This window comes from Rattus norvegicus, chromosome 14 (assembly GCF_021556685.1).
Source record: "Rattus norvegicus strain SHRSP/BbbUtx chromosome 14, alternate assembly SHRSP_T2T, whole genome shotgun sequence".
Lineage (NCBI taxonomy): Eukaryota > Metazoa > Chordata > Mammalia > Rodentia > Muridae > Rattus > Rattus norvegicus.
The window spans coordinates 71,303,701-71,321,677 of record NC_141547.1 but is presented as its reverse complement, the minus strand read 5'-3'; the positions used below and the strand labels follow the sequence as shown (position 1 = coordinate 71,321,677).

General features: G+C 43.5%; 1 protein-coding gene and 1 long non-coding RNA gene across 3 annotated transcripts in view; one reads left to right on the top strand and one right to left on the bottom strand.

The window, feature by feature from the left end:
* Tapt1 (transmembrane anterior posterior transformation 1) overlaps positions 1-4,031 on the bottom strand; it is a 46,274-nt gene extending 42,243 nt beyond the window's left edge. Inside the window, exon 1 of one of the 2 annotated variants that reach the window (XM_087583095.1) lies at positions 3,785-4,031. Coding sequence is in view for 1 of the 2 variants with exons in the window: in NM_001432808.1 (NP_001419737.1) it covers positions 3,785-3,974 (190 nt within the window). In the remaining variant the exon portion in view is untranslated. The remainder of the gene's footprint in view (positions 1-3,784) is intronic. The other variant, NM_001432808.1, reaches the window with a different exon arrangement.
* A 4,809-nt stretch (positions 4,032-8,840) lies between these two features.
* Positions 8,841-17,977, top strand: part of LOC148001382 (uncharacterized) — a 92,381-nt gene continuing 83,244 nt past the window's right edge. Inside the window, exon 1 of the long non-coding RNA XR_015637472.1 lies at positions 8,841-8,922. This is a non-coding gene — a long non-coding RNA (uncharacterized LOC148001382). The remainder of the gene's footprint in view (positions 8,923-17,977) is intronic.

The window sequence follows — 17,977 nt, the reverse complement described above, 5'->3', positions numbered from 1 at the left end:
CTCTGGCCTTAAGTAAAAGAAGTGTTTACAAAGTTTAACCAGGTCTGTAAAGTAGTCAGTGAGTCTTTCTTACACACAGGCATACTTTCATACAGGGGAACTAGGAATTAACTTCTAGGAGACAATACAATAGGAGTTTGCCTTCCTAAGTCAAATGTAAGAAAAAGAACCATTTTGCATAGTATATTCAGGTTCTTGATGCTTTTTGTTTTTTGTTTTGTTTTTGTTTTTGTTTTGTTTTTTGGGGTTTTTTTGGCCTGGTTGTTTAGGAGATATGGGCTCTCCATGTAGCCCAGGCTGGACTTGAACTCAGGATCTTCTTACCTCTGCCTCCCACCCTTTAAAAAGAGTTTATGGTCTCCTTTAGGACAGTAAAGAGCAGAGCAGTCGTATGCTTAGAGACAGAAAAAGGTTAAAAAATAAAAGTGATATCTTAACAAAGGAAAGGATTAAAAGTGTGAGGTGTCAATAGTCCTCCAGCTAGCTTAAAAGTTCAGGTCTACGCACAGTAGAATACAAGGACTAGGACTCGTCTGAATCCCACTGACAATCTCTGTGGGAACTGCTAATAGGAAACCAGTTGGCTGTTCTGGATTTCAGCTTTTCTTTCTTCTCCTGGAGATACAGTCCAGTGTGTAAAAGCAGGAGAGAAACAAATCAGACAAGAGTAGAGTTCCAGAAGTCAAGTCAGCATTACAAAGAGAACACTAGTCACAGCATTGTCCATCACAAACAACACTGCGGCCACACCTGACATCAGGCTTCTCCTTTCACAAGCAATGCTTATCTGCTTGCCTCCTGCACTTGCCCTACAGGGAACTGCCTCATGCTCATGGGCAGATGTCATGTTTGTCTTACACAGAGCCTCTGTTAAGTCTCCATGGAGAGTAAGGCAACTAAGTTACAGACTATTTAGTAATCACTCCACGAAGCAGACCAAGTGGATCAAGCAAGCAGCCTATGCAGTTCAACAACTGAACCAAGTTAAGAAGACAGATGGCCTAATTCTTAGTCCAGCACTGACTTGCTCAGCATCGATTCCCAGAGCCATACATGGCTATACAGAATCTCTCTCACCTAGAACTCTTCAGGCAAGTCAAGAGGGGAAAAACACAGGAACCGGATGATAGGCATTACTTAATCTGGTCTGTGTCGAAAACTGCAACATGAAATGGCAGTAATATTAAGAGCAAGGTGAGAGTTCAGTTCTTGGTGAGCACTATTTCCAGAGTTCAAACTCACCACACACGGGAATGGTGAATGAGGCATCCATCTTTAACTGTGTTAAGGTGCAAGTACTAGCATTTGTCAGACAATTCATGCATTAAAAAAGCGCTGCTGAGAATCAAATGATAGCAATCTTCAAAGAAACAGAAAAAAAAATAACTGACATAGATGAACGCATGTCACATTTATAGCCCCATATACTCTAATATACATATACTTATATATTTTTCTCAACAGATAAGTCAGGATGAACCTTAAATACTAAACTCCATTTTATTTTACTCAACGATGGATAAGCACTTGTATGTTCATTTTAAGAGAATACTAGATGCTAGGACTGATCAATACATTTCTTATAAGGAGCCCTGAATGCCTTGTGGGAAATAATAAAAAGGATTGGAACTAAATGACAGTTAAAACCATCAAGACACTAAGATCATGACTTTCAAAAGGAACGGCATAGACTGGCCTAGCTTGCAAAGTGGAGGACAGGGCAAGCCCACAGGAGCCTGTACAGAGAATGGACAATTAATACTTTAGTGTGAGCTCCCACACTAAACAACTCAGAGAGATGTTTCCAGTCTGACACTAGGTGGTGCCCTCTGGCCCAGCCAACCTGTTTCCTATTTCTTGGTAAGGAGGCAAAGAAAGATAACAGAGCAGAAGACAGAAGCACTTGGAGGCGAACAAAAAGAATGCCTGGATTTCTAAGCTAGAGAGGGTGCCATGGCCAAGTGCAGACCCAGTCGCAGGTGGACAGGCACCAGCAACAGTGAGAGCTGCCTGGCTCTTAGAAGAGACACCAGGTGTCAGAAGAGGGTGGTCCACACGGGAAAACCACTGGTTGGTGCCTCTAACTGGATGTTCCTGGGATGCTTGCCTAGATCCCTACTGCCATCTACCAAAGCAGGAACAACCACTACCTTTTCCCTTATAAAAGACTGATAGGACTAAGGAGCAAGAAGGGCCATCCATCTCAATAGCTAAGGCTTGATGCTCTCTCCCTAGAAAGGACTTTCTGCCACTGGAGGTTGAAAAAAAAATCCAGCTTTAAATCTGTTAAGTGTATGATGCTCAGTGGGCCGCCTCTGTGAAGAACGAGTGTGGGATAGGATGTCAAATTTATGTAAGTCCAAGTACGCAGCTCAGCCCAGGAACGCTCACTTCAACGGTTCAAGGTCTGTGTTTGTACCAGGGAAGAATAAATTCACTTAGGAAGCTCAAGGTCTGTGTTCACTAAAGGCTCTTCACAGTGTCACTGTTTTTCTTCATTGTAAACAACATAAAAGGCTTCAACCGTAACGGCTTTCCTGAAGCTTAAGACGATTTCAATGTAGTGAAACCTGGTCAGGTTAAGTGAACAAGAGCTGGGAGACTGAAGACTTTGTCTTACTTAGGCCTTGCCAATTTAGAAAGCAAACACTCTTGTAAGCAAGTGTTTAACCGACAACTAAACCAAATAAAGAATACTGGGAAAATTTTAATTGGCTAAACAAAAAAGACCAAACACAGCACACAGCCTGTGCTGGAGTTTTCAAAGATATGGAGACTGATGCAAAACTATGTTCAATTCTGTGAAGTAGCAGGTCTATCAGGATCTTACAGACTTTCAGGACACCTATAATTTCAATACCCATAGTGAACAGAGTCAATCTTATAACTTGACTGTGTATTTATATAAGCTGCAGGACCTTATTCCATCGCATTAGCTCAGAATAAGTTGGAAGAAATGTCATCAAATTGCTGTCCAAGATTTTGGACCTACGATGTAAGAATTAAAATGCAATCATTTATTATACCCAATGCAACGGCCATGCCAAAACTTTCCCTTTTGCTTCCAGGCTTACTACAAAGCTTCAGTGTAAATACCAAAGCTGATACAAATTCTTTTAAAATAATAAGATCTTCGAACACACGGGAGTTATGATATTTTAACAGTATGCTTCAGAGTTTATGGACAAGCAGGGTTTAAAAGTGGTACGTGTTTTCTTGTGTGACAAAACCGTTTCTTCTGTCTTAAGTTTTAGTTTAGGAAAACTCCACATGTAACATTTTAGGGGGTGCTGCACATTTCTGTGTCGGAGAAAACTACTGAACTTCACGGTCACGACCACACTGTCAGCTGAGTCTATGAAAAATGTATTCGGCGGGCAAGTTAACAGGTTTCCGAGACTCAACTTCGCATAAAACACAGGGGGGAAAGTCACCTTGGCACTGACATCCTCCAGAAAGCCCCCCGTTTCCCATTTGTGACCTCCTTCGGATGTGGGAGATGCCTGCCACTGCTGAGGCCGGCCGCGAACACTCAGTGACCGGGGACCGACGACCTCCCGGGTGCACCTGGCTCGGGGATGGCCGCGGGAGCGTCGGGCGGCGCGCACTAGCCGCCGGGGTAGCTGTCACCGGCCGCGGGGACATGGGAGCCACAGGAGCCGCGGCTGCTCCGCGCGCAGAGGGAAGACGCTGGCGTCCTCGCTATCACAACCCGGTCGGCCCGTGGGTAGCCCGCCGCGGCCTAGTGCTGTCCGCCCGCCCGCCCGCTCCCTGCTCGCCTCACCTGCGCGGCCGCGGCGCTTCTCCCGCCGCCGGTCGCTCTCGTAGAAGCCCAGCGTCTCTGTGTGCTGGGGCGCGGGCCCATGGCCGCCACCACCCGGCTGCTCCGCCTCGCCGCGGCCCGTCCGCTCGGGGCCGTCCGCGCCGCCACCGCCGCCTTCTCCCGGGGCGGCCGCGTCGCAGACGCCCGCCATGTTCCGAAAGCCACACACTGTCCCCGCCACCTCCCTCCAGCCGCCCGCCCGGCCTCCGCCTCCCGCCGGCCCCCTCGCCGCCTCGCCCCGCCCCTCGCCCGAGCCCGGGCAGCCGCCATCCGTAGTCCGCCGGCCGGCGCGCGCCATTGGCGTCAGCGGCGCGTGGGAGGCCGCGGTGGCCGCAGCTACGGCTGCCGCCATTTTCTTTCTGCCGTCGCCGTGTCGCGCGGCGGGCTCTGCGGACCGGGGCGCTGCGCCGGGCTCCATGTCGCCGGGTCGCGCGGTGGGGGACGGCGGGCGGCGGCGGGGCTCAGCGTGGCTTTCCGTACGGCCTGAGCCTCTTGTGCCCGTGCGGTGGCCGGAGTGCGCCGGTGCGACCCGCCTGGCCTTGGCTGCGCGGCGACTGGGGCCGGGCTCCAGCTCTGTGGCTCCCGCCGGCGCCGACCCGGTGGCTCTGCTGCCTTGGCTGCATCTCTCCTGCATATTTATGATCATCTGTCACATTCCCTGTCCGTGGACAGTGTCCAAAGCCTAGCTCGGGGGAGCGTGCCAACAGGTGGGGGACTCGGCCCGACCGGCAGTGTGATCGGTGCGCCGGGGACATTTTGGGCTGCCTTTCGGGAATAGGGATATGTGACCGCGGGTGGCCAGCCAAGGTGGCCTGTTTCTGTCACCTAGTCACTGCTTGCCGTGGGACTGTGACCCATACTCCCTCACTGGTAACCGCGGGTAGCCGCGCCGAGACCACTGGATAGAAACGAATTCGACTCAGGCTTGGGAGACATTCACCTGGGCTTCCCAGGACATTGCTGTGCGCTCCGGTAACGCACACGGTGGCCCTTGGATTGCTCTCTTGCCCACTAAGGAATCAACCTGTATTCTTGCAACTTTGTAAATGAACAAAAGCATAACAAATACCTCTTCACGCTCTAATCTGCCCTACACTTAGGCTGAGAACCGATGGAACAGGTCCTAGAACAACCAGGAGAGCGTTAGAGATAGCCAGATACCCGATTGCAAACTCCCAACTTTTCAGTACTATGCTGCTGTAAGGCCGTTTGACAGCAGGGCGGGATGAAGGGATATGAAGGGTTAAAGAGGAACTTGTAAAGTCCAAGAAATACCCAAACCAACCAATGTAAACTTTACATTGTGGAAAACTAAGCAATGCAGAGAATATTTTTTTAAGTCTGTTTGGTTTTATTTGGTCAAAACTGAATCAAAAATAATGCCCTTGACACATCTTCAGAATCATGATAATAAAACTACAGAGATTTTATATACTGTAAGGTTCCTTCTAACCTAAATTTTATAATCTGTGTTCCAAAGGGTGTTCCTAATCTTATATAGTCAAAGAGGGGAGAGGGGCCCTGTCAGGGTTGCTATTTAAAAATTCTTGTTTTTAAATGATAGTGCTGGAAACTCAAGTCTATGCCTTTCCTGTATAAAGTTTGTATTTAGTTGTTATTTATATGTTCCTCAGAGATTTCCTGGTTCTATACTATCAAACCCCCAAATAATAAGTATTCGGAAACCTTGAAATTAGGTTACAAATAACCTTAATATACAAAAAACTTACATAGTACAGAGCATTTAGTAGTGTGACCTTGGCATTGATATTTAGGGAAAAGGGTACTATTTCCCTTTTGGGATAAGTTGGAATACTTTATGTTTTTAGTCTTCTATATAGTGGATTAATCTCTTGATAGGGCACCCAGCATATCTGTTGCCCCTAAATTGTTTGAAATGAGTTCCTCACACTTTTCTTGAGTAAAAGCAAAACGTAATGAAAACATCCCTAGTCATGGAAAGACCTGGACTCTGACTCTAACTCAGTGTTTGACCAGTGAGCAGAGGTGAGCCTCTCTGTACTGTTTCCCCTCATGTGAAATCACACTTGGGCCAGACTGCAATGACCTCTCAAGCAGCAAAACCTTGGCAAAGTCTATGCATCCCCCATTTTAGATCCTTGTGTACTTTAGTTAAAAAAAAAGTGAGATTGGCCTGTTGATATTATCAGGATTTAGAAGAAAGTGTGAAATCGTTAACTAGAGTCACTTTGTACCCGGTCTAAATCTTACAGTACAGTAAGATTACCGATAACAGCACAGATTTCCATCTTTATGTGCCTTCTCGGTCTTCTCTGCCCTCCTTCCTTACTCCTTGATCTGGGAGAACTCACTGGTGCATACAGGCCAGTCTTCCAGGCTCTAAGCTGTGGTTTGCTTCTCCAGCCTCTGATTCAGACTATCCCAAGGAACACCAGGAGCAGGCTTCTAAGGTTATTCCATTGAGTGCTCCAGAGGCCATGGCTCCCGGGTGGCTTTAGAAGGTGGCTGACACAGTACTGGAAAGGGTTACTGAGAGCTTTTCAGTCGTGTAGCTGGAACTAATTCACAGGATAGCGATGCCTGTGTCAGTCCACAAGGAAGCTGCTTTGACAATACGTGGCTTCTATTGCTGCCACCATGGAAGTCAATATTCAGTTCTGAAGCTGTAGCCCTGAATTTAATTCATTTGCTATTTTCAGAGAGATAGTTGTACATTTTTTGGTGGTGGTATTACTTAAAAAAAAAAAAAAGATTTACTTTATTCGTATGGTATGTGCATGTATGTGTTGTGTGTACCTGGAGCCCAGAAGTGGACATTGGAGCCCTTAAAACTAGAATTAACAGGTGGTTATAAGCCATTATGTGGGTGCTAGGAACTGAACCAAGGTATTCTGCAAGAGCAAGAGGTCTTAAATGCTGAGCCATTTCTCCTGCTTCTGAGTGTTTGTTTTGGAGATAAAGTTTCATGTAGGCCAGACTGGCCTCAAAATTAATGATCCTTCAACCTCAACCTCCCAAGTGCTGGTATTACAGATATGCCCAGCTGAAGAGTTGAGGATTTTTAAAAGATCTAAACAACTTCACTGTAATGTTAGAAATAAAAACATACTATTGGGTCTATAGTAAGTCTTGTAGCGGAATTGATGGTTCATTGTACCTCTGGGTTTCAGTGATGTCTTCTATCTTTGGCAATCTTCCACCTCCATGACTGAGTCTCATGATGCTTTATCCTCTCTGTGATTGCTCCATAGAAATTAACTATTTATTTTTAGAATAACCACGCTGAATATGCCTTTGATTGTAATGTGCCCATTACAACCTAACAGTAGCCAGCAACATTTTATTCCTAAGTATTTGTTTAGCATGAGGATATTTGACTGAGATCACCGTAATTCAAACTCTGACAATTATACAGACCATTCTGTTCAATAATCCTTTGCTAAAGCAGATATTTGCACAAAGATACTGAGTTCTGGAAGGTAGGCTTTGTTTATTTATTTTACTTATTTACTTACTTGAGATGGTTTCTCTGTATAGCCCTGGCTGTCTTGGAACTTTCTCTGTAGACCAGGCTGGCCTTGAACTCAGAGATCTGCCTGCCTTGCTTGAGTGCTGGGATTTAGGGCGTGTATCACTATCCCTCAATGGCAGGTTCTATTTGTGTGACAAAAGTGTGAACATAATCCATGTTCTGTTAGCCAACAGTATTTTAAGTTTCAGTCAAGATGTATTTGTTCTGTATAGACATGTAAGTTTCTGGAGAATTGTAAAATACTGATGAAAGGGACCTAGGAAATGACTTGCCAAGTTCCTCATTCCAGCTTTCTCTCTTTGAGGTGAAAAGGTATTTCTCTTCACAATTGAAAAAAAAAGTCATGTCACACGTTTACAACTATTTTAATCACTTAATTAACATTATGCTTTGGGGGGAAACTCATATTTTCCCTTATATTCATTGCTATTTCTTAACATTCCTTTTATTTCCACCAAGCACATGTTAAGATTCAGAAGGCAGAGAGGTCTTAATGTCTCCCAGTCCCTGTTGCTAGCCTTTCTGCTGCTGCTTTGTTCCTCTGTGGTGAGCTATTTATTGCTGTGCCCGGCCGCTCATCACACAATAGTTGGTAGCTAGTGAACTTTACGGTCTACTTGGATAAATATTTTACCTTTCCCTAGTGTTTCTAACTGAAGTATCATGGGTTTGGTGACTAAGTATTGGTTTTCCGCTCTCCCTTTTAAAGTTCTCCGGGCTGTGATTCTGCTCCTGTAACTGAGTCTCTGTTGTGCCCATTCATCCGTTTTCCTGTATCCTGTCTGTTCATTTCCCCTGGCTTCTGGGGTACTAAAAGGGATTGTGCTCTCTAGTTCTTGTAAGACTCTAGGCAACATCACCTATTCTTACGGCAACCCAACTGGTTATCTGCCACTTTTCCCTTGATTGTCATAGATCATTAGAAATACATAATAAAATTACACATTTTCAAAACAATCCTTTTGGTTTGTGCCTTCCTGGTTTTAGAAATCCATCTGATCTCCAATTGTCGTTTTACAAGCATATGTTTTAGCTGACAAATAGTTTTCTCAAAACAATCTCTATTGTGTGTGTTTGTGTTTGTGTGTGTGTGTGTGTGTGTGTGTGTGTGTGTAAATAAAATAAGTTGTTTGAGACTAAAACAGAGAAACAGAGTTCGGATTTCCAGTTCTAGTTCTCCCTTTCCAGAACTGAGCTTATATTGGTAAAATACTTCTGTTCCTGACATTTCTCATTTGTTCTACTTTCAAATAAACAACTTGCTTGGCTTTCACACTGTAACTTAGGAATGTAGTCTCACAGAAGAGAACAGTGTAGTGGTTAAGTTCTTAAAACAGCAATAAAAACAAAACATACATTGTGGCTTCAGTCACACAGTGAGGCTCTGCCTAAGATGATACAAACATTAATTCCTGTTCTCTTGAACACATGTCCTCTAGGGACAGATGCATGCTGGGTTAAAAGTGTGGCATATATAATTCAGGCATAAATTTTTGATTGCAGAAAAAAATGAAGGTGAAGCCAGACACCGATCGTTTGTCCTCCTCTGAGTGCTCAGCTGACCTTCATCTATATATTTAATTAAGTATGTAGCGTCACCAAATGTGTGAGTAGAAATGAATGTGCTGCAGACTATTTTTAGGTAGTTAATTTTGATGTTTATTATGGTGCTGGTGTGTATGAGCTGACAGCTGGCTAGATACTCCTTTGCAAAACAATACTGCTTTATAAATATTGGTTTTTACTTTTATAAACTTGATAAAAACATGGCATCTGGTTTATCTTACTATAAAAGTTAGTCACATATGGAGTTAAAGGCACTGAAATAGAGAGTCCATTCACTTTGGAATGTAATCGAACGTACTGTTTTTCTTTGCCCTGTGTTCATTTCTAACATCTAATCATGCCTCATGGAAAGAGCCCACTGGTGTGACTAATAGCAGAGTGGTGTCCTGTAGGTTGTAAAATCGGCTTCTATCTTGTAAACTTTGCATTAGGAGGGGTTTTTGTTTGTTTGTTTTTGTTTTTGTTTTTTGGGTTTTTTTTTGTTTTTGTTTTTGTTTTTGTTTTGTTTTTTTTTTTTTTTTTTTTTTGCTTTAAAAGTAGCTAATCACAAATAGTTAAGCACAGTGCTTTACTGAGGGAGCATCCATCAGTCCTCAGGAATGTGAGTACCACACAGGTGGACTCACTCATGCAAGCATGTGTTTTAGCAGACAGATGGTTTTCTCAAAACAATCCCTGGGTGGGTGGGTGTGTGTGTGTGTGTGTGTGTGTGTGTGTGTGTGTGTGTGTGTGTGTGTGAAAGTGGGTAAAATAATTGATTGAGACTAGAACAGAGGCTGGGATTTCCAGTGATGGAATATGGCAGAGCAAACTCCTAATATGAGGTTGGGAGACCTGGTGGGAGGTCATGAGACATGCTATGTGCTTGTTGCCCTTAATGTTCTAAATCAGGTAGAAAAGGACAAAGTCGTTTGTTTCTCAAGAAATTCTCTTCTATTTTAGAGCTGTGTGATTTTTAGCTACTACCTGCAATAATTTAGGCTGTCACTAAATGCTAACTCTGCATTCACTTTTAATATTCTTGTATGGGACCATTGTCCGTTATGGTATTTATCTTGAATGGCCTACTTTCAGTCATCAGACTGGAGTGCTCTTTTCCAGTGAACAGTGTTCTTTTATGAATAGGTATTGTTAAAGCCCTAGCCTGACAAGATCAATGACCAGCACTTCTCACCCATGAGTATATACTATGAATGGATGTAGTAAGCACAGACAGACACACACAGACATACACACAGACACAGGGCAGGGGTGCTGACAGGAAGAGAGCAGTGGATAAGGTGTCATGACAGTGCAAAGGAGAGACTGACTAACTGTACTTTAAGAGGAACCAGAATGACTTAAGGGGAGTGGTTGCTGACTGGATTTGCAAAGATGAGCATGCAAAGCAGAAAACGGGGAGGAGGAAGGCATTCAAGGACCACAGAAGATGTAGGCAAATGGGCAGGAGGAGACAGAGCGGAAGTCATAACACTCTTTGAGTGGAACTTGACAAACTTGCAGAGCATAGATAATTCTAAAGAATGTGTGAAGTAGTGCTCTGGGTAAGTAAAAGAATGGTGAGGAACGCTATGAGGAACTGGAGGTTCCTGTGAGGAACCTTCACAGGCTGAAGAATATTCCCAGGATTCTCTGAAACTCATATGTTTGGGATTTGCCTGCACTGTGGGCCACAGCAGCTGGGCATGACAAGCAGAGCATTACTTTGTTTTTATTAAGGATCTGTGGTGTTCTGAGTCTTACTCTCAATATCAAGTCCAATGTCTAGTTAGGAAAATTTGCCAGCCTCTGGCTTCTTTTTTCTTCATGAGAAGTTAGGGTAACATTTGTGGGATAAGTCTTTTAAAGATTGTCTGTATATGGCTGGAAGGTAACCACAAACTAGGAATGGGATTTTTCAAGAGGGACTGAGAGACGTTTTGCTAACAACCATGTGTTTGTGACATCATAGCTTCACCTTTCCCTGAGTTCCAAATCAAAGCATTTTAGTCACTGAAGAGATAGAAGAGGGTGATGGCTCATGAAGCTGCTTTTGTAAAGTTTGAAATTCTAGAAGATTCTAAATAGTTATAAATTCCTGGTTTTGGGGGATACCCTATCCGATTTTCAGTCTGAGTGTCAGCTCTCTCCCCAGTTACTCAGGTAGGGTGAGGAGCATATGTCATTCTTGGAATGAGATTCTCTGTTTTGATCCATTTAATTCCCACACTTGTTATAACGTAAGTGCTTTTGCTTTTACTTTGGCAATCAGTGTACAATTTTAATTAGCACTTGGAACACAATAGAATGTGTTGATGAAGCACAAGACATGAAGAAATACGTTCATAATGGCCTGTCTTGAGGACTCTGGCAGCATCCAAAAAAGACACTCTAAATGTACTGCACAGGACTTCTGAGAACTGAGCCTGGCTGGCATTTATGCTCTTGTACATTAATCATCTCAGTGTTTTCAGATGTCAAAATATTGGCATAACAGGTTGTCATCTATGCTACCCTGAGAATACTAATTTCTTTATTATTTTGATAAAGTGGCTGATGTATAAAGAAACTTTATTTTCTATATCTTGCCAGGATTCTCCTCCAAACTTGGCCATCCATTTCTTCCTAAGTCGTTAAGCCCCTCACAGCCATCTTTTACCAGAACTCATCCCATTGCTCTCTCTTGCTTCTGTTTATAACTACTTTCCCACCGCCTGCACCTTGAGACTGTACTACATGGCATTTCGTCAGAAGTGCTTCTCTACCCTCTTGACTCTTCTGGTTATTAATGTTGTCAACTTGACAGGACCTGTCACCTAGGAGAAACACTTTGGAGCATGTCTGCGATGGGGGTTCTAGATTGGGTTAATTCATGCAGAAGATCCATTCTGTATATGGGTAGCATCCTTCCATGGTCCAGGGCCTGGCCTGAAAAAGAGAAAGCAAGCCAAATACCAGCATTCACCTCTCTCTGCTTCTTGTCTGCTGATGCAATGTGAGCGGTTGCCTCAAACTCCTGACACCATGCCCTCACCACCCTTAGACTGCAAGCCAAAGTAAACCCTTCCAGTAAAGTTTTCCACTCTGTTTTGCCACAGCCACAAGAAAATTAACTAATGAAGTTCTCAGTGCCACCTTCTTAGGAGCCCTGTCCCCATATCTGGTTTTCTGTTTTTTTGTTTTTGTTCTTTGTTTTGTTTTGTTTTTTTTTACATTGTGTTCACTTGATAGGTCCAGAGCAATGGAGTAGAAAGAACATGCACATCGTAGTTGCACTAATAGAGGATGAATCGTTCTCCTTACCTGCCCTGGGGATTGGAACCAATTAACTTCTTTGAGCTTCTTTAAATGAGGATAATAATACCTGTTATGCAAGATTGTGGTCAAGATTAAATAACTTCCATTCATCAACTCGCCATGTATATAGAGCCCTATTGCTCACTGGTAATTATAAGTATTATTTACTGTACTTACTACCAAGAATATGAAGGTGAATAGGCCATGACCATGCCCTAAAGACTTTAAAGGAGGGATAGACAACTGTAAAACAATTTTTGATGAATGAGCAGGAATTGTGAGGACAAGGGTTCCTTCCAGTCTTTGGAGTGAGAGCGTCAGAAAGGAGGAGAGTCAAGGAAGCATGCAGATGATGTCAGAGTCAGAGCAGGCTCAAGGCACAGGGAGAGCTTCGGTGTCTCCGTGGTGGTGTGTGTGACTTAGGCTGGGACTGTAAATATCAGGAGGGGCTTTGCAAGCCAGGAGCTGTAAATATCAGGGAGCCCGTGAAGGGTACAGGATCCTATTTGTGTTTTAGGAAGATCTCTTTCATTTGCAAGGTGTGGAGTGCTTTGAAAGAGTTCAGCAAACCAGTATGACCAGTTAGAAGGCTGCAGTTAGAACCAAGTGAAGATGGCCTAAGCAGCAGTAGGAATGGGGAAGACACAACACACTGAGAAACTTACAGAGCCACAAAAGGGAGTGGGGGCCCGTCAGAGAAAGGAAGTAAGGAGAAGAAACTTGAAGGAAAATTCTAGAATTTTACCTTGGGCTAGTGGTCTATTGTGTGATGTAGGAAATACAAGATGAACAATTCATAAGCTACAGTTGGTTGTTATGTCATAACTGTCCCCTCCAAGAAGTCATGCTGGAATGTCATTGCCATAGTAACAGTCATAAAACTGGGTCTTTATGTAGTGATTAGGAGATTAGGGCTACTCTCTCATATCTGGGTTCATGCATCTACCTAGGGAATGTGTCCTGCTATTGTGGACATTCCGCCTTCTTTCCCTCTCTGTCTCTCTCCATCCCTCATGAGAATGTGCACATGCATGAACATACTTTCTCACCATGTTATGATTCAGTTGAAGGTCTTCTCAGCTGTGATGGTTAATATTGGCTATCCTCTTGACAGGATCTTGACTTACCTAGGGGAAAAACTCTAGGCGTGTCTATATGAAAGTCTATACATTGTTTTAGTGGAGGTAGGAAGACTGCCCAAACATCCTCAAATATAGGCATCACCATTCCCTGGATTGAGGTGCTGGGATAAATAAAAATGGGACAATAAGCTGAACATGAGCAAGCACTGCTTTCTGTTTCTCTGCTGATGCAATGTGAACAGCTACCTCACACCCCTGGTACCATGCATTCTCTGCTATGCTAGTCCTCTGGAACTATGAGCCTCAATAAACCCTCTGTAATGGTTATCTTTCTTAATACAACCTAGAACTACCTGGGAAGATAGTCTTAGTGAGGGTTGTCTACGTTGAGTTGGCCTATATAGGGGCATATATGCAGAGATTGTCTTAAGTTAATTGATATGGGAAAAGCTATCCTGTTTGTGGTCCCATCCCCTAGTAAGGGTGTAGAGTTTGAGCTGAGCACAAGCAAGCATGCACACGTTTGTCTCTCTCTGCTCCTAAAGGGCTGTAATGTGACGAGCTACTTCAAGTTCCTGCCACTTTAACTTTCTCACAATAATGGACTGTAACCTGGAAGCAAAAATAATCCCTTTTCCCCTAAGATTTTGTTTATTGTTTGTCTGTCTGTGTGGTTGGTTAGGGTATTTTATCACAGAACAGAAAAGCACTAGAATACCCTCCTTTCTTTTTGTTTCCTTTTGTCAGGTATTTTGTAACAACGAGAAAGTACCTCATACCCCAGCCTTCTAACTATAGCCAAACAAATTTCTGTTGTTTGTAATTTATCCAGTCTGTGGTTTCCTGTTGTGGTGGCAGAAAAAAAAAACCTTAAGAATAAGGGAGGGAATATTAAATGAGTCTGACATGGAGATTTGGATTCCAGGTACCCCTTGGGGAAAGTAGGGCATTCGGTCTTCACTGTTTTGAGCTCTGTATATGTTGTGACCCTGATTCTTTTGTTATCACACATGAAGACTCCATCATGATGTGGTATGTCAAGAACTGATGGACTTTGTGGCCAAGTTTGTTCTGGGAGAACTCTTCTACTATCATTCAAAATCTTGTCCCATTTTCTATGTGGCAGATTTAAGTTCTTTCCTCTGAGGTTGTTATTGTACCAACATTATTTGCTCCAGGGTAGTCGTTCTCATGTGTATTTTCTAATGAAGGTTTGGTATATCAACTTCCCCCCCTTTTTTTTTTTTTTTGTCTTTCAGATCTTTGCAGTTTAACCTTTTCCCATGCTTAAATCTCATTTGAACATAACTGTTTTTATTTGCAGCATTGGATTTTAGACATATAAGCCTTAAACATCTAAACTTTAGACATCAGATCATTTTAAATTTTTACTTTTTGCTATTCTCAGCTATTTTTACCTTTAAAAATAAAAACAAAGTATAATGTTTTCTTCAGGTAATTGTTTCAGTGTTGAAATTTGCCCATGGCAAGAGCTTCTTCCTTCCTTTCCTCCTTCCTTTCTTTTTCTATTTTTCTCTAATTGCATTTGTTTGTTTGTTTGTTTGTGAATGCACATGGAAGTCAGGTTACCATGTAGAAGAGGATGTTCTTGTACAATGTGGGACCTGGGGATGGAGCCCCGGTCAGGCAGTCAGGCTTGGATACAAGTGCCTTTAGCCCCTTCCATCTTCCTGGCCTATCATTGGTGATTTCAAAACCACCTTTCCAGTTTTAGGAGGCCTTGTTAGGTATAGTTTGTCCCTTAAGAGTTTCATGTTAGATCCTCAGATCAAAAATTGTCCCCAGATGAGCATCAATGTAGCATATGCTCTATGAGAGACCCACATCTCATAGGGATGTCTGTGGAAACAGATGTATGGACACAAGAATGGAGACTTGCTTAAAGATCTGTGAAGTGGATCTGGGCCTGGTGTCATTTTCATCTGTGAAACCCAAGCAAATGAATGACATCTTGGAATGGGGAACATATCATAAGAGATGTCCCCCCAAACCTAGTAAGACCAGTACTGTTATAGCATGAGACAGGCAAGTGGGATGAAAGCACAGGGGAGGACTAAGAAAGGAGAGGAGGGCGATGATACAAAGAGGAAAGGCTACAAAGAAACCCACAGGAGGAGGGAATCCAGCCACGGAAGAGGAAGTGGTTGCTGAGGCTGCTGGGAAGAGGATACTGACAGAAATGTGCTGTTCAGACTTAGCAACAGCAATACAACAACGAGGATGCCTGTGTCCTCACTGAGTGCCAGCTCATGAGCAGAGAAGATACATCCTGCAGCTTGCACAGCAGTCGTTTGGGAGGGAGATGTCAAAGTGGAGACTGTTAAACTGGTAAGCTTGCTTCAAGAAGGGTAGTATGTTTATTTATTTCCTAAATATGGAAGAGACGAGTGTGGTGAGGTCTTGATGTGTTGGAGGCGAGAGGATGAACTGAGACGAGAGTTGTACTCCCTGATGATCATAGGAAGCATAGGATACCTAGTCCCTCTGTACGGTGGCTTCACACTTGTCTCTCTGCCAGCATCTCCGTGTCTGGGACCCTGTTCCCAACCTTATCCACCAGCCTCATCTAAGCATACTTCTACTTTGGTTTTCCTCCTGCCTCTGACTCTAGCTACAAACCAAGTATTAGCCAGGCACTAGTTGTTTAGCACTTAAACTATTCATTGGGTTAGAGAGTTGGCTTGGTCCATAAAATGCTTGTTATGCAAGCACAAGGACCTAAGTTCAGATCCCTAGCACCCACCTTAAAATCTGAAATCTGGGCACACAGTATATGCACACATATAACATCCATCTATCTCAGTGAAAGGAATCTTTTCCTCATCCACAATTGGGTCATTGGTCACACAGCCTATTACTACCCTTCAGAAATACTCCTGTCCCACCGTGCCCTTCACATCAGGTGTGCTTTGCTGTGTGTGCTGTCTAGTGAAGGGCTGAGTGTATAGTTACCACATGGATGGAGGCCCATCATTCACTGGTCAGGTAAAACCGAACTTAACCCTCTTCTATGACCTCGACACCGTCACTGTTCTCATTTGTCCCATGGCTGTGCAAATCACAGCAAAATGTATGTTGCCTCACACAAACTGGACGGTAGTCAACACATACACATGTGTGTTTATGGAGCAATAATCTCCACTGGTGATTAGGCATGTCCTAGTACCAGGCGCTTTGGCAAGTCTGGGAGATCACACAGTGAAGCCTAGCCCTCAGGGAGCTTACTGTCCAAGTAAGTTCTGTCGGAAGTAAGTTCTTTTTTTTTTTTTTTCTTTTTTTTCGGAGCTGGGGACCGAACCCAGGGCCTTGGGGAAGTAAGTTCTTTAGTCCCCCTTACCCCCACTTTGTGTGTGTGTGTGTGTGTGTGTGTGTGTGTGTGTGTGTTTGGTTTTTTGCTGTGTGAAAACATAGCCAAAAACCCAGTCTGTCTAGGCTAAACAATGCTGGTAAAGACCCAGCCTGTCTTTGTTAACCAATGTTAATAAATTTTTCTTTCTTTTTTCATCCTGGTCCTCCTAACTCTCCTTTCCTTCCCTCTTCTCTCTCTCTTTTCATTCCCTCCCCCATCTCTCGATCTCCCATTCTCTGCCTCTCTCACCCACAGAATCTTTTAACAAACCAAACATGAAATGTACCTTCTTACTGCACAGTAACTCCCCTGCCAGATTACACAACCTCAAAGGTTAACTTTGTCCCCAAGGCTGGACAGGTTCCAGGACTCTGATGAACTTTAAAGGAAACTTGTCTGCTTATATAGCAGTCAAGATTGGTTGCTGAATCTCTAGGACATTGAAGAAAGAAAGGGTATTTTCTTTTTGAGTCCCTTTGTATTTTCTTGTCATATTGTTTTTAGAACAAAGGGCAGGACAGTTAGTTTGGTTGATCTTGAGTCTAGTATGCTGGTTTAACTCCTGCCAATCTGAGTTCCCCACATGAGGATTTAAAAAAAAAAAAAAAAAGGTAGATTGACCTGCACCATCTGCCTTCTTCCCTGACAAGTTCCCAGGCTTCTATTTTGCTGGCTCTGAGGTAACCTCAGTCCTGACTTGCCCCTGTTTCTGGGTTTTAGCATTGGTACTTGTCAATGGAAAAAAACAAAAGCCTCTGCTCTCTTATAGGGAAAAGAGATTATTTATTCTGGAGCCATTTTGAGTGATCATGGTCTGGGAACATAGATTTAGGTTCCCCCCAATTCTATCTTCCATTGTAGAAGTAGTTTCATGAAGTTTTATAGTCTACAGAACAAAGGAAGCTACAAATCAAGGCAATTTAAAATACATTGGTAGATACATCAGAGAGGGTTACAGCAAGATGAGGGATCCCTTCCTATAGGTCTTCGGGTGTTATCTGATGGCATTTGGAGCTTTTGGGTTGGTGGAAACAATGGGCCTACTAAGGTAATAGATTCCAAAGCATTTTTTTCACTGGTCACAGGAGGAGTGGAGTGAGGGAGTGTTAAAACTAGCTGATAGGACCTGTAACATTCACACTTTCCACCCACGCTACTGCAGTTCTACCAGCCATCCCTCTCTGCAGGCACAGCTTCTTTCTCAGAGTTCTTGTTCACAAACTCTAGAGAACAGAAGAGGACATCAAGCGTTTGGAAGAGCCCAGGCAACAGCTCCTTTTGCTTCCCTGTATCAAGCCTCCATACTCAGGTTGAAGTATGTCCAGTGAGGTAGAAAAGTAATGAGA